General features: G+C 44.9%; 1 protein-coding gene across 1 annotated transcript in view; it reads left to right on the top strand.

Moving 5' to 3' along the window:
- Positions 1-16115, top strand: part of CEP112 (centrosomal protein 112) — a 320978-nt gene that overhangs the window by 17189 nt on the left and 287674 nt on the right. Inside the window, exon 4 of the mRNA XM_052658249.1 lies at positions 56-225. Coding sequence (XP_052514209.1) covers positions 56-225 — 170 coding nt within the window. The remainder of the gene's footprint in view (positions 1-55; positions 226-16115) is intronic.

Below are 16115 nucleotides of genomic sequence, written 5' to 3'. Positions count from 1 at the left end.
ATTTCATTATATAGTACATTTTGAAAGAATAATTTTTCTAATTTTTAAAAATCAGTCCATCTATTTTGATGAACCAAATCCAGCACAAGCAAAAGGGTCCAGCCCGGATGGATTACCGGACTGGGTGGTGGGCGAGCTGGGGAGCAGCGAGCACAGGTTCGGCGGGTCCCGGCAGCTTTCCTCTGGAGAAGATTCTTTGGTGCAGTCGCCGACCGCTGTCCACAGGTATGCCTGAGCCTGGGGTCCCACGCGTGGCTCGTATTTAGCTTGTCTTTGGTGCTGGTTAGTGCAGTCCATGTTTCCTTTTTTTTTTAAAATGGTAAATAGTTAGTTTACTTTATGTTTTTGCTGAAGTTGAGGGCTATTAAGGAATGTCATGTAGGTAAAATAACAATGTTGCTTTTCCCTTGAATGTATATTGAAGATTATATTACAGTTTTAAGTGATTTTTGAATATCTATTAAATATTTATATCTCTTCCCATTGCTTGGGAGATGGTGATTGAAAGTCCGTAAGTAACACAGTTCTCTGTTTTCCTCTGGGACAAGCATGAACTGAGAATATTTCAGTGACTTCAACAAAATACAGCATCTTCCATATCCATCTTGAAGCTTATGCTTGAATTTCTCTCCTTCTCTCCCCTCACCAAACAATATTTGTTTTGATTTAATAGAATAATGAATGCAAACATAAACCCCATTAAACTGTGCTTTCTTACTAGATATAAGCTTAAATACGATCTTTAGTACAAATAAGAGTGAATTTCTGAATTCTGAGTACACAATAAAACAGTTATTGTTGTAGTATAACTTTTGGCCTTTTGGAGGAACAGATTTAAATGGGACTTTAATCAGATTTTGAGCTTTACGTTTGGCACTGTTCCCTGAAGTGTTGACGTACTGGACAGCGTCAACTGACGTGTGTCACGCTTCATGCTTCACTCCTCACCATTCCCTTAGTAATTTTAGTTTTTGGAATTCGATTAGGTTAACAATGTAATCTTTCTTTTCTACTATTAATTTTTTTTTTGCTTTATTCCTTAAAGGGTGCAGAAATCTCATTAGTAATTTGAAACATCTTCGTAGTTGATGTAGTCTGGTTACGCTTTTCAGACCTCACATATTATGGTGGGAAAGAGCAGATGGACGTGAAGCAGGAGATCCAGTCCACGTGAAGTTTTTTTCTTAGAAAGGGGAGATAAGTTACTATGGAGAGGCAGAACAGACAGAGGCGATATAATGAGGACACGTGTCAGAAGCGCAAAGAGGAAGGAGCAGACGGGCCCGTGGCAGCGGCCTTCCTGGGAAGCTCAGGGTTCAGGACGGGAGGTGCCCTTGGGGCCTCCAGGGGATCCAGGTGAATGGGACCTTTTCTCTCTCAGAATAGGGGATCAAGTTGGAGGAAATATGGTGATACTATTCTTCAAATATTACGCAGTAACTCTGCTGGGCGATGAAACCATAGTAAAATCTCTGCGGTTTTAACAAGGAACATTTCTCTCTGTTGCTCACTTACAGTAAAATGACATTTCAATGAAACTTACTTGAGTTTGAGGCTTCAGTTATTTGTTGTACAATAAGTCATGAATGGAGACAGCAGGCAATCCTCCATTCCTCCTCAGCCCTTCAGAGGAGCCCCACTGATGGCCCGGGTCAGCGCGGGGGCCTTGTCAGCGCACGCGTCCTCTCTGCGTCTCTGCTGCGCTCACTGCATGTGCAGAGGCGCTCCCCTGTCCTTGGGCTGGATCCGCAGCTTCACAGTGCAGGGGCTGTGTTTCTTTTCTGGGCGATGTTCCCAGATGTTCGCAGTGTTCCCAGTGCCCTGGGCAGGCACTGAGGGCACGTGCCCGCGTCTTAGTCTTTGATGAATGCGCACAGGAGTCTGGGAGTGGGTAGTTAGGCCGCACGTTGAATTTCATCTGTGCAAAGCCTCTTTCAGACAGATCTGCTGGGGCAGAGAGAATAGCCCACGAGGATTTATTTTAAAAATTATTTACAAAAACTTGAAAGAGGGATAAATTTTAGAAGTCAAGAGATGTATGGATATAGGCTAGAGATGCCTGTTTGTTTCCCAGCCTTCTTATCTTCCTTCTGATGAAGTTGTTAAAATGAAGGTACTGGAAAAGATGACTGTCTTTCTAGCCAAGCGTTAGAACTTCACTAAGGCTAAGGCCAAATAGCAGTATCTTTACTTACATGCTTTTAACTCAATCTGTTCAAAATTGTTAATTTGCATGTATATTACTTACTAGATATTTGTAATTTTACATATGTAAAGGCACTTAAAAAATAAAACTTTTACTTTACCTAAAGGCAGTACGCTTAATTTCAGGCCAAATACATAATGTGTTTGGTCAGCTCGTAAGCAGTGGTAGAATCTACTGATGGTCTGTCTTCATATTTCTTTTCTAGAGTTGATTCTTTACTCTGAGTGGTCATACTGTGCTGCTGAAAAAGTTAGAATCTGCTCATGTTGACCTAATACATCTCATCAGTTATGCACAAAATTGTTTAAAAAAGTCTAAGAGGCTTGTAATATGTGACACATGGATGTTTTTATAGTGAATAATTTATTGTTACTTAGAACTGAAGTTTAATGCTGCCTCATAAATTTTACAACCACTTCAACTTGTCCTTTGAAAAACCTCTTTAATCTTGAAAGGTTTTCCCCCTTAGTGTTTCTTTTTTGATCACTTTATAAAATCCTGCTTTACTTAGGTCTTTTTGTATGTGAAGTATTTCTCATGGCATTTTAGATTATGCTGTTTGTGTCCTGGCCTTTCCGTATTATTAAAGACGCAGAGGCCCTCTGAAGCCTCTTTGCCAGGACTCCTGTTCAGGAGAGGTGGCGCCTCTCCCGGCCTTCATTCTCCCGCGGTGTGTGTCGGGCGGCCGCGTCCCAGGCGCGTCAGCCGCGCGGTGCGGTTGTGCGCCGTCAGGCTCATTCTCGTGCTTTCCTCCTCAAATACACACTGCCCGCTAGTGAACTTAGCATTTCACTTCAGTTTCAACGTGTGGCTAGTCCTGTCCTGGTTTTATCCTTTGCTTTCCTTTTTCATAGTTCTTGGTTTAAGATTATGTTATTACTCTTAGTTTATTTTAGAAAAACCACTTTCCAAATTTCATTGCCATATTATTAGAGATCTTTTATTATATTTTTATATCAAATATCTGATTCTTTTATTGACAGTGAAATATCTGAGTTATATTTGAGTTTGGAGCATGATTTTACAAAATGTTACTAGTGAGACTGGAGACTTGGATCTCCCCTGTACAATCTGGGTAATTGCGTTCAGCTGGACAGCTGTGAGTCATATCCGTGTAAATTGCCTCCGGGTCGTCTTTCAGGAGCTTAGCACTGCGTGATGGTAAAGGCCCTCACTGTCTTTGTGGTGCACGGACCTTCAGATGGCCCCGTGATCCTGCTCTGGGTGGTGACAGCCTTGTACGGTCCCCTCTCCTTGGGCGTGGGCCGCACCTGTGAGTGGCGTCTCACCTGCGGAATATGGCCGAGGGGATGGGCTGTCCCTTCCGCGAGTGGCCAGCGGCGTTGGAGACTGCCCTGCGTGCAGACCCGCTCTAAGGGCCTGCTGTCTCCCTTGCTGCTGAGGAGCGGGCTGCCCTGAGTCTGTGGCCGGAAGGAGGTGAAGCTACTGCCAGTCGTGACCGCAGGCAAGGTGGGTTCCTCCGTCCAGGCGGGGACCCGGCCCTGGGCAGACCCCGCGCGCAGCCTCGTGCGGCCCTGAGCAGAGGGTCCAGTGCGGCCGCGCCCGCGCTGCTGACCCAGGGAAACGGGGAGGAGGTGGGTGGTGGTCCGAGTGCCCTGTTGGGGGTAGTTGGTTATGGAGCAGTAGACGACTGCCACTCTGTCATCCTCATTTTAGAAGGTTGTGCACTCACGCGTGGCACATCCGTGTAAAAATCTCAGTGTAGGACTGTGAGGAGTGAAACGTGTTCTCTTCTGTGTTCTCACCCCACTTCCCCGTGAGAGTAGTCGGCGTCAGCACGTGTTGCGCGTCATTCCGCGCACACGCGCGCCCGCAGATGCGTAGCTAATCATTCCGCGCACACGCGCGCCCGCAGATGCGTAACTAAGCATTCCGCGCACACGCGCGCCCGCAGATGCGTAGCGAAGCATTCCGCGCACACGCGCGCCCGCAGATGCGTAACGAAGCATTCCGCGCACACGCGCGCCCGCAGATGCGTAACTAAGCATTCCGCGCACACGCGCGCCCGCAGATGCGTAGCTAATCATTCCGCGCACACGCGCACCCGCAGATGCGTAGCGAAGCATTCCGCGCACACGCGCGCCCGCAGATGCGTAACTAAGCATTCCGCGCACACGCGCGCCCGCAGATGCGTAACTAAGCATTCCGCGCACACGCGCGCCCGCAGATGCGTAGCTAATCATTCCGCGCACACGCGCACCCGCAGATGCGTAGCGAAGCATTCCGCGCACACGCGCGCCCGCAGATGCGTAACTAAGCATTCCGCGCACACGCGCGCCCGCAGATGCGTAACTAAGCATTCCGCGCACACGCGCGCCCGCAGATGCGTAGCGAAGCATTCCGCGCACACGCGCGCCCGCAGATGCGTAGCGAAGCATTCGGCGCACACGCGCGCCCGCAGATGCGTAGCTAAAGATCATCGGTCTGCTCGTGGTACGTGTCCTGTTCTTTTGTCACTTAGCTGTGCTTTAATCCTGTGCCATGTGACCTGTGTGATCTTTTCAAGCACAGATGATACTCCGTAGTGTGGATTCACTGTGACTAGCCTGTCTCTGTTGCCGGTGATGCCTTAGTATTATAAAGTATGTCCCAGTTGACATCCCGGTACATGTATCATGATGAACCTGTGTGTATTTGGGCTGTTACTGATTCTGTAGCCAGGAACAGTGACACATATAATGAGCTGTTGGTGGGATTATTAGTAGGTCGACATCTTGTGCAGTGGTACAGAAAACTACCTGGGCTAGTATGGAGTGATGTCTCAGAGAGGTGAAGTTCCAAAAAAAGTGCATAAAAGTGTAGTAAGCTTCCATTTGTGTGTGTGTATCTCTTAAAAAGGATATATGGGTATGTATGTGCACACGTGTGTGGAATATTTCTGGGTGCCATGTGCGAAGCTGTTTTACATTTAGGGAGTGGGGTAATCCGGTGTGAAGAGTTAAAAACTTTTTTTGTACGTGTCTGTTACTTTTAATAACCACACTTATTTTTTGATAGGGAGTGTCAAGTTGCCTTCCAGAGTACTCTCTCATTACAATCCTCAGCCATACACACTATTTAGATTAGTGATGCACGTTCATGAATCTGAACAGGCACAGCAAATACACAGATTAAAACAGGATGAAGTTTTCCCAATAGATAGTGTTTGTGGGTTACACTTACATTTCCAATTTGTTAAAACAGGAACCAAGTGAAGCAAGCTGTACGTTTATGGAGCACCTACTGTACGCTAAATATTGCTCTAGAAGTCTTTCGTAAGTTATCTGACTTTGTCCTCTGGAATTCTGTGAGGTTGACCCAGTTGTCCTTTGTGTTTACCGAGGAGGTTACCGCTTCAGGAAGGTCAGTAAACTCCCCAGGGATGGATGCAGAACTGGAATCTAGGTCTTAGGGTTCCAGACCCTGTGTTCTTTCTGGTAGACCGTGCAGGCTTGAGTACTTTTTGCAGCAAATACGGAAACTTCACTTAACCCTCTTCCCTGCCTTGCACTTTGTTGGCAGTCTCGGGCGACCGTGCCTTTGCTCGTGGTCATCTCTGGGCTGAGTGCAATGAGGCAGTTTGCCTCTGTTCAGATATCGCTTCTGACACGTGGCAGCCGCGTGTCCTCAGGCACGTTCCTTCCTTTCTCCGAACCTGGTGTCACCCTTTGTGAGAGGGAGGCGGCAGTGCTGGCCTCAGAGCCGCGAGGGTGGGGGAGCCCTCCCGGCGCCTGTGGCTGGGGCCGCCGCTCCCCACCTTCAGGGTGCGGGGTCCTGCACTCGGACTTGCTTGTCAGCTCGGCTCCTCTCATGACCTAATCTTCCCAGAAGTGTCGTCTTAAATCCATTGGTCGTTAATTATTTTCAATTTAAAAGTCATTTCGTGTTCCTGAGAAAAGGAAATTAACGGCTGTGCAGAAGGGTTCTGATTGTAAGTGTGAGTCCTGCACATTCTCAGAATAAAGAGAGGGAACAGTATTTTAGAAGAGGCTTTGGGGTCGTTGTGCCAGGGCCTGGGTTCGATCCCTGGTCCGAGAATGAAGATCCCGTAAGCCATGCAGCACAGCCAAAGAAATCAGAAATGAACAAAGTGAGAACGAGAGAGGCTTTGCAGCAGTCTTCATTCGGCTGGCTCAGCAAGTCCCCTTTTCTGGAACAGCGGGAACACAGTGTGGCTGGCCCTGGTTTTAAACATTTCCCCACACCAGGTGTTAGAAGCTGCCTATGTGGGATCGGGCTTCAGTTCTTGTCATCTCCATATATTTCTTGTGCACATTATTCCAAAGACAGACACAAAGACAGTAGGTTGGATTCTTCTCGTACAGTTCTGTGGAAGATGTTTTGAAGCTTCTTTGTAATGGCTGGTTATTATTTTTATGAGTTTTCAACCAAGTATGATGTGGTCTGGTAGCTTATCACCAAAGTGTAGTTAGGCCCTGAGGTGAAGAAAGATGAAAAAGAGTGATTTAATGCCACATTATTTTTAACTTGAAACTTTGGTTAAGAGTTATGAGTTAGGAGAGAGCAAAGAGTTCTGTCGAATAAACCCCAACCTTTAAACACTGCTTCGCATGGAAGAAAGACAGTTCTGGTCATTTTAGAGGACTTTGTTGTTGAAAAAGAAGGCATTAGTGGTTCAGATTTCTTTAGATGCCACTTTATAAAGAATCACGACCCAGAATGCTTAACAATTCTGGGGGTGTGCATCACTCCCCAGTGGCGCCAATGGTGAAAGCCCTCTGCCAGTGCAGCAGACACAAGGGATGCGGGTTCGATTCTTAGGTCAGGAAGATCCCCTGGAGGAGGAAATGACAGCCCACTCCAGTGTTCTTGCCTGGAGAGTCCCATGGACAGAGGAGCCTGGGGGAGGGGGTGGGTATGGGCCACGGGGTAGCGAAGAGTCAGATGTGGCCGACTGACTACGCACATGTGTTACTTTCCTCATATTAGATTTAGGCTAACTTGGTATAAATAAAAGTTGTATCTTTTAATTCATGTCGTGTCCTTTAAATAGCATATACGTTCACACCTTTAAGAAAGGACTTAGGGAAAAATCATCCTGTTTTAAATGAGGATGCATGCTCAGTCACTTCAGTCATGTCCAGCTCTTTGCGACCCCGTGGACTGTAGCCCACCAGGCTTCTCTGTCCATGGGGATTCTTCAGGCAAGGATTCTGGAGTGGGTTGCCATGCCCTCCTCAAATGAGGATCAGTTCAGTTCAGTTCAGTCGCTCAGTCATGTCCGACTCTTTGCGACCCCATGAATCGCAGCATGCCAGGCCTCCCTGTCCATCACCAACTCCCGGAGTTCACTCAGACTCACGTCCATTGAGTCAGTGATGCCATCCAGCCATCTCATCCTCGGTTGTCCCCTTCTCCTCCTGCCCCCAGTCCCTCCCAGCATCAGAGTCTTTTCCAATGAGTCAACTCTTCGCATGAGGTGACCAAAGTACTGGAGTTTCAGCTTCAGCATCAGTCCTTCCAGAGGAGGATAGGGGACTCTAATTTCTGCATCTTGCTTTAATGGTTATTTCACGCCAGGTTTTAGCCTGGAATGAAGAATCTAATTATAGCCCTGCCCTTATGGAAAATATGATTTGTTCTACAATGGCCCTCTTTAACATGAGGTTTTCCAGTAATGACTGTGGCGAAAAGCAGGCTCTGTGCCCTTTCAAAGTGTCTCCCAGGACAGCCAGCCCTTCGCTTGCAGCTGCAGTTTAAACATGTCACCAGCAGATGGCGATCAAGTAACGAAAATGTGCTTGTGCTTCCGTATGGACATGTTGATACCCATGTAAAGAAACATGTTCGCTTTAAAAACATGGATTTAATTTTTAGTCTGTATACTCAACATAATAGGCAGACTCTTCTTAATTTGTTCAGCTCCATTTTCATATGTAAATGACAGTGACCTGTCAATGGCCCCTGCTGCTGAGTTGCTGGATGAATCCATGGGGGAGCTGATCATTGCCTTGCCGTCCTTGGGCTTGCTTGTGCCCACCGGCTAGGGTGGTTAGGGTTGCGCATGGTGCAGCGCCCTTCAGTATTACTCACAGCAGTGCGTCCTTTTAGCTGAGAATCGCCCTGCTGATGAGGCAGAGATCGGGCTGCAGCGGTGCCTCACGCGTGTTCGCGTCTGTGTGTGCATCACGGGTGGCCCGCCGCAGTGCAGAAGGCGCGTCTGCGGCTGCTCCGGCCCGCGTGGCGGCCACTGTCCACTCGCGGCTGGCAAGCGCACGAAGGGCGGCCAGTGTAGCCCCGAGGAATGGAATGTTCGGCTTTAATTAACTCAGAGAGCGTGTGGGGCTTGGAGGCCGAGACCTGGTCTTCCTGGCGGATGGGAGCTGCTCTCTGGGGGGCGGTGAGACGGGCAGGGAGGGGGCGCTGGGGGTGGGCACCTCTCAGCCGCCTCCGCCCAGGGGAGACTGTTCTGGGCAGGCGTCTCCCCTCGTTGGTGAGGGTCACTCGTGGTCAGCGGTTCGTCCCAGTTGGTCAGCCTAAGGTTTCAGAGGAGCTTCCCCAGCTGGTCTGTTTGGAAGGAAGAAAGATTGATCGATTCCCTTAATTTACTGAAAGGAGGACCAGCCTTTTTCATCCTTTTGTTTGGAGAGAACATTTAGTATGGAACAAGTCTGACTGATTTGGTCTTTTTGCTAGAATGGACGCTTGTCAGGTACACGTTTAACCTTGAGCTGCGGGAGTAAGACTGCCTCACCTCTTTCTTAGGACCCTCAATCCAGCAGTGCGTTTCACACACTCATGGGACCACTTAACTGTTCACTAATTTTCAACAGTGATGTGCTAATTAAATATCCTTCTTAGGTATTTACCAAGACAAGGCCAAGCAGCAACAGTTTGTAGCTTAGATGGAATGGCTCTGAAAATAATGACGTGGCATTTCTTTTAGGCTTTAAAAATTTTTTTCATTGAGTCAGATTTTTGACAAATTTAGTCACTTCTTTTTTAAACATTTTTAATGAGTGGGGCATTGTAATAAGTATCTTTTTATTTCACAAGCAAGTTTCTTTTTGTGAGATCATAATATTGAACAATTTAGTCTTGATGTTCTTTTAAGCAGAAAAGGATGACAGTAAGCTTATACGTGTATTGTGTAACAATTTACAGGGAATTAAAATACTTTCTGGAATGTTAGTACTGTTAAACCAGAGATATATTAATAAACATGGATTTAAATGTGTTGACTTCTAAAGATGGTTTCTATTTTTGAGTTTAAAGTCAAGTGTGTTATTCTAAAGTAGTAAACGGGAAAAATACGAAGTCTTAAAATGTTTGTGAATCTCTGGTCAGTTTTTAGTCTTGTCAGGCTTCTGACTTTTTAAAATTTAGTTTTGTTTTTCTTTTTATCCCTAATAAAGTTCCCTTTGAAGTACTGGAATGAATATGCTGTAGATCCTTGTCAGGTATTTCGATTTTCTTATTTTCAGTGTTATTTCATACTTCCCTGTAGTATTAGTTGCTGCTAGTTATTTGCATGTTTCATTGATGTTAGCAATGCGGTAAGAAGACTTCTGCAGGTGGTATGTAACAGTATTAATTGCTACTTAGATGAATGCAAAGATCTGAAGTCTAAAGTTAGTTCTCACTTTAGTTTCTGACTTATAATACAGTAGTTGTATTAGTCTTAAAATGTTTTACAACTGCGAAGCACAGCATGTATGTAAAAACTATATGGAAATGGATTTAAAGACCGTTATAAAATAAACATCCCTATACTTTTGACCCGGCCGGGAAGCAGCACTTTGCTGCGTCCCAGAAACCTTCAGCCACCCTTTGCCTTGGTGCCTCTGCTTCCCATCTCCTGAAAGACCAGTGTCTTATATTTTGTGTTAATTATTTCTTTGCTTCTTTTTTAAACTGCATGTAAGTGAAACCCTACTGTATATATTATTTTGAAGCTTGCTTCCTTCTCATATTTTTCAGATTCATTCACGTTAATAAATATAGCTGTAGTTCATTCTTTGTTTTGTAGGAAACTTTTAAAGTCAGTGTATAACATGACATGAAGACTCACAGATCTGAAGTGTGACGTGTGATGCAGCTTTACAGAGTGACTGCATCTGTGTGTCCTCTTCTAGGTCAAGACAGAGACCATTGCCAGCTCTCCAGAAAGCGCTCTCTCTTTCCCCAGCCGTTCATCATCCCCCGAAGCTGATCGCTGTTCGGCAGTATGTGGCCATAGACTGGTTTTCAGTTCATGAAGTGTCCTCACTTTTTCCAGCTTCTTTTGCTCAGCATTGTGCTGTGAGATTGATCCATGTTGTTGCACTTAGCAGTGAGTTATTCTTAATTTATTACTGTGTGAATACGTCACATTTCTAGATCCATTTTGCCCGTTGTTGGGTGTTTGGGAGTTTTTCCAGTTTTTGGCGATTACAGTTAACCCTGTGAGCATCCTTTCCCACGGCTTCTAGTGCCCGTAAGCACACTGTATTTACTTGGAGGTGTAAGTGTGGTAGATACTGCCAGAGAGTTTTACATGATGTCTGTAGCAGTTTACTCTGCCACCAGGAGGGTTTAAAAGTCTGTCTCACATCCTTACCAGTTCTTGGTTTGTCAGCTTCTCCAGCTTTAGCCTAAATTCTAGTATAGTGGATATGGGTTTTAATTTGCATCTTCCCTCATTACTGATGATATTGGGCTTTTCTATGCTTGATATAACATTGATATTTTCTATGCTTGATAGCCATTTGGGTATCTTCTTTTGTGAAGTTCAGTTTGTCTCTGTCCACATTGTAATAAAAGTGGTTTATCAGTCTTTTCTCCATAGATCTGTTACAACTATTTATATATTCATAAACAAATTCTTTGGCACGTATATGGCAAATATCTTGTCCCACTGTCACTGATTTGTTCTGTTGAACAATATTCAATTATAATGTAAATTGTTTTTAGTCAGTCATCTGGGATATTATTTGTGTTTTTTCGTGTCCTGTTTAAGATTTTTTGCCTTGCCTGTTCCAAGAGCATGGGAATGTTTGCCTTGTTACCTTCTAGATGCTTCCTTATTTAACCCTTGGGATTGGGCTACTTAGGGAGCTGGTTTCTATGTATGAAGTGAGGTCGGAGTCCTTCTCCCACGCCCCCGTGGGTAGTTGATAGACATTTGATCCATTAACAGTTAGAAAAGCTATTCTTGCCCCACTGCTGTGGTTGACACCATTGCTGTAAACCAGGAAATCTTGTTTGCTTGGGTTTCTGGACCCCTGTCCCCTGCCTTGGCCTCTTCATCTGTCTGTGTACTGACACTTCACCCCCTTAGTTACTGCAGCTTGAAAACGAGTCTTGATTTTTCACAGAGTAGTGCGTGTACTCCAGCTTTCCTCTTCTTTGAGACTTCCTTCGTTCTTTTTGGTCCTTTGTATTCCCATATGAGTTTTAGAATTATCTTGCCAGTTTTTATAATGCCCATACACATGCCCCTGTTGAGATTTTGATTGAGAATCAATCATTTCTTTACCCATTCACTAGTTCATAGATATTTGGATTGTTAGTTTTTAACTATTCTGAAAAACATTACTGTGGACTTTCATATACCTATTTTTGCTTGGACATTTGTTTTTCATTTTTTTGGTATAGATATCTAGCAATGAGTTGTGCAGTAAGTTTGTTTTTAACTTTTTTAGGGAATCAAACCCTACCCCCATGACCATTCCAGCTTCTTCACATCCTAAAGTGTTAATACTGTCAGTGTTTTAGATTTTGGTCATTTTAATGAGCATATGGTGGTATCTATCTCATTATGGTTTTGATTGACATTTCCCTAATGACTAATGACGCTGAACATTTTTTCATGTGCCCATTTATATATCTTCTTTGCAGAAACATCTAATAGTTACCTGCTTCCCACACACCCAGCATACAATAATCACTATAGACATTTCTAAAAAGGAGGTACAAAGGAGTCCATAGCAATTCTGAAGCCCAGTTGGGCAAATGTTGAAAGTTCCTTAATTAGAGCTCAAAAGCTGGATATAATATTCTGTGTCTCTTGGCTCCTCCAAGTAGGAGGAGGCTTCTGATTCTGCCTTCTGCATCATCCTTTGTTTTTTGTGACAACTAGTATGTGTCTGCAGTTCTCTTAATGTGCTTCCTTGCAGAAGAACTTTGGGGATCCAGTGGCCCCTTTTCATTTTTACTCTGTCCTTTTTGGTCTAAGAGCAGTGATTTTGCTAGTATAATTTTCTCAGAACCTTTGTAGGCCTCCTGTGAATCCTGTGTGTGTATGGAAACTAGAAATCACTATCTGTAGTAAAACTGGAAAATTCATAAATATGTGGGAATCAAATAACAAACTCTTAATCAAGCAAAGGAGATACCAAATGGAAAAATCACAAAACATTTTGAGACAAATGAAAACACAACATACCAAAACTTAGGGGATGCAGAAAAAACTGCTGTGTGAGGAATTTATAGCTGTCAAACTTACATGAAAAAAGAAGGAAGATCGAACATCAGCAATCTAAATTTATATGTTGCTGCTGCTGCTGCTAAGTCGCGTCAGTCGTGTCCGACTCTGTGCGACCTCAGAGACGGCAGCCCACCAGGCTCGTCCGTCCCTGGGATTCTCCAGGCAAGAACACTGGAGTGGGTTGCCATTTCCTCTAGAAAAAGAATAAACTGAAGCTAGCAGAAGAAAGTAAATGATAAAAATTAGAGTAGAAATAAACAAAATAGATACTGGGCAAAGCATTAGAGAAAATCAAGGAAATAAAGATTTTTTTTTTTAATTAACAAAAGTGACAAACTTGTAGCTGAATTGTCTAGAAAAAAAGACTCATCTGACATCAGAGATGAAAGAAGGGGCATTAGCACCAATTTTACAGAAATAAAAAGGATTATAAGCGAGTACAAGAAACAGTTGTGAACCAACAAATTGGATTGCCTAGATGAAGTGGGTAAATGTCTAAGAACACACAATCTACCCTGCCTGAATCATGAAGAAGAAAATCTGAACAGACCTACAGTTAGTAAGGAGAGTGAAAGTGAAATTCGCCGAGTCGTGTCCGATCTTTTCCAACCCCATGGACTGTAGTGCATGGACTCAAGGAGACTGAAGCCGTCTTCATAGCCTCCCACCAGGGAGAAGCGCAGGACCAGACAGCTTCACTGGTGAGTTCTGTTGTTGCGCTAAGTCGTGTCCGAGTCTTTGCGACCTCATGGGCTACAGCGTGCCAGGCTCCCCTGTCCTTCACTGTTCCCCAGAGTTTGCTCGAGTTGGTGATGCTATCTCACCATCTCATCCTCTGCTTAATTCGATCAAACATTTAAAGAAGACTCAGCACCCGTTCTCCTTAATGCTTCCAAAACTGAAGAGAAGAGGGTACTTCTAGGCTTATGGTGTGAGGCTAGCATTACCGTGGTACCAACGCCAGACAAAGATACTATGAGAAAAGAAAACTACAGACCGATATTCCTGGTGAGCATTGATGAAAAAATTCCTCAGAAAGACACTAGGAAACAGTTCAACAGCACATTAAAAGAAGTATACACCATGACAAAGTGGGATGTATTCCTAGAGTGCAAGGAAATTTTGACCAACGAAACAGGCATTGTAATAGAGAATGATGGAAAAAAGCCACACGATCATCTCAGAAATCAATGCAGAAAAAGGTGTGACAAAATTTAACAGCTTTTCTTGATAAAAATACCTGACAAACTGGAAATAGAAGGGAACTATCTCAAAATAATAAAGGCCATGTATGAAAAGCCCACAAATAATAGCATACTTGGTGGTGAAAGCAAAGCTTTGCGTTTAAGAGCACTAACAAGACAGGGGCGTCCACGCTCGTCGCTGCTGTTGGGCGCAGTGCCGGAAGTACTAACCAGAGCAATTAGGCGAGGGAAAGGAAGAAAAGCCATCAGAACTGAAAAGAAGAAAATGAATCTCTCTTCACAGGTGGTGTGGTCTTAGATGCAGAAAACTCAGTGGAAAACTAATGAAACCAACACAGAAAAATCAGTTGCATTTTTAACAATGAAGAATCAGAAAAGGAAATTTAAAAAAGTTTCATTTGCTATAGTATAAAAAAGGATAAAATAATTAGGAATAAACTTAACCAAGGAGGCGAAAGAGTTATACACTTAAAAAAAAAAAAGCTATAAGATACTGTTGAGAGAAATTTAAAAAGACACCGTGGTAAATGGAAAGGCATCCTGTGTTCATGGGTTGGAAGAATTAATATTGTTAAGATGTACAGTATGACCCAAAGTGATATAATTCAATCCCTATCAAAATTCCAGTGGCTTTTTTTTCCCAGAAAAAATAAAATTCTTCCTAAAATTCATATGGAGTCTCAAGTGACAGTGACTAGCAGAACAGTGTTGGAAAAGAAAAAGCTGGGATTCTAGCATCTTCTAATTTCAAGACTTACGGCATGGTCACAGTCACCAGAACAGTGTGGAGCTGCCTTCAAGGATCAAGGGCGCTTTCTGCACCAATAGGCAGTTTTAATCTTCCCTGCTCTTAGTAGCTTGCATCTCCCAATACAGACTGAAGAGGCGTGGAAAAGAAAAAGAGGACGGAAGCGGCTGTATGAATTGCTAGAGTTGAGAAAAGCCATCAGAAGGGCTACAACCGTGCTCTTGAGCTGCTTTCGCGTCAGTGTGATTTGGGATCTAGCGAGGATGGAGTCCCCAGCCCAGGCGTGCGGGCCGCTGTGCAGGACAGTCAGTGCTGATGCTGGCCTGAGACGCACGAAGGACAGCACGACCTGGACACGGAGGCAAAGTTCACGTCCAGTGTTTGTGCTGGGAAACATGGGAGGTGAGATCTGTGGCCAGCTGTATTTGTCTTTTGTAATGAAAGAACATTTCTTTTTTGCATTTTAAATAAAAATAACTAGTGGTTTTTGAATTAAAAGTTTGTTGCCTGGCTACACTGAAATGCTATAATCACTTGGAGAGTGAGCGCCTAAAGTATATGTGAGTGCACACACTGCCTTTGGAAATTGCAGGTGTGCTTGGCATTAGGTACTTGTTGGAGCAAAGAGGAGATGTGCCTGTGCCAGCCTCTGTACAGAGGACAGTTGTTGCTCCAGCTGCTGAATCTCGTCCGACTCTTGTGGCTGCACTGTGTGCCACCTGCCAGGCTCCTCTGTTCATGGGATTCTCCGGGCAAGAGTCTGGAGTGGGTCGCTGCTTCCTTCTCCAGTGAATCTTCCCGACCCAGGGGTCGGGCCTGCATTCCCTGCATTGCAGGCAGCAGACTCTTTACCACCGAGCCACCGGGGAGGCCCTCAAAGGACAGACACTACTGTAAATGCGAGCATCCCCTTCACACTCGATACACTCTGCCCAGATTCGGTAAAGGAGGCACCCGAGTTTGCCAGCAGTGGTGATGTAGGAGCCACCATTCTTAGGTAATGTGTAGCAATCAACAAAGTGTTTTTCTTCTTATGACTCCATGTTTCATGAAGATGATACAAAGACTGAGAATGACCTTATCCAAGCTGTAAAGGGGAGAGTGTTTTCCGGTATCAGCCTGCGGTTCCTCTTCACAAAGCTCCTTGAGGGGGAGACTCTACCCTGTTCACAGTTGGATTCCTAAGACCTGTCTCTATGCCGTGCAACACAGTTGCTCACTCAGTTATTTACTGAAGGAATATATGAATGAATGGACAGATAAATGATCGGATAAAATTAGAAGAGGAAACGTTGCGTCACAGGCATAAAGACAGCCATGTGGGCAGACTGGGTGGAGAGGCCAGAAGCAGCCCGTGCACAGAAGCACGCCTGCGCACGCATGGGGTCGAGAGCCCAGAGCACGTCTGCGCACAGAAGCACGCCCATGCACGCATGGGGTGGAGAGTCCAGAGCACGCCCGTGCACAGAAGCACGCCCGCGCACGCATGGGGTGGGCAGCCCAGAGCACGTCTGCACACAGAAGCAC

Source organism: Budorcas taxicolor, chromosome 19, assembly GCF_023091745.1.
Source record: "Budorcas taxicolor isolate Tak-1 chromosome 19, Takin1.1, whole genome shotgun sequence".
Classification (NCBI taxonomy): Eukaryota; Metazoa; Chordata; class Mammalia; order Artiodactyla; family Bovidae; genus Budorcas; species Budorcas taxicolor.
Note: the sequence above shows the minus strand (reverse complement) of the source record. Positions and strands in the feature narration are given on the sequence as shown.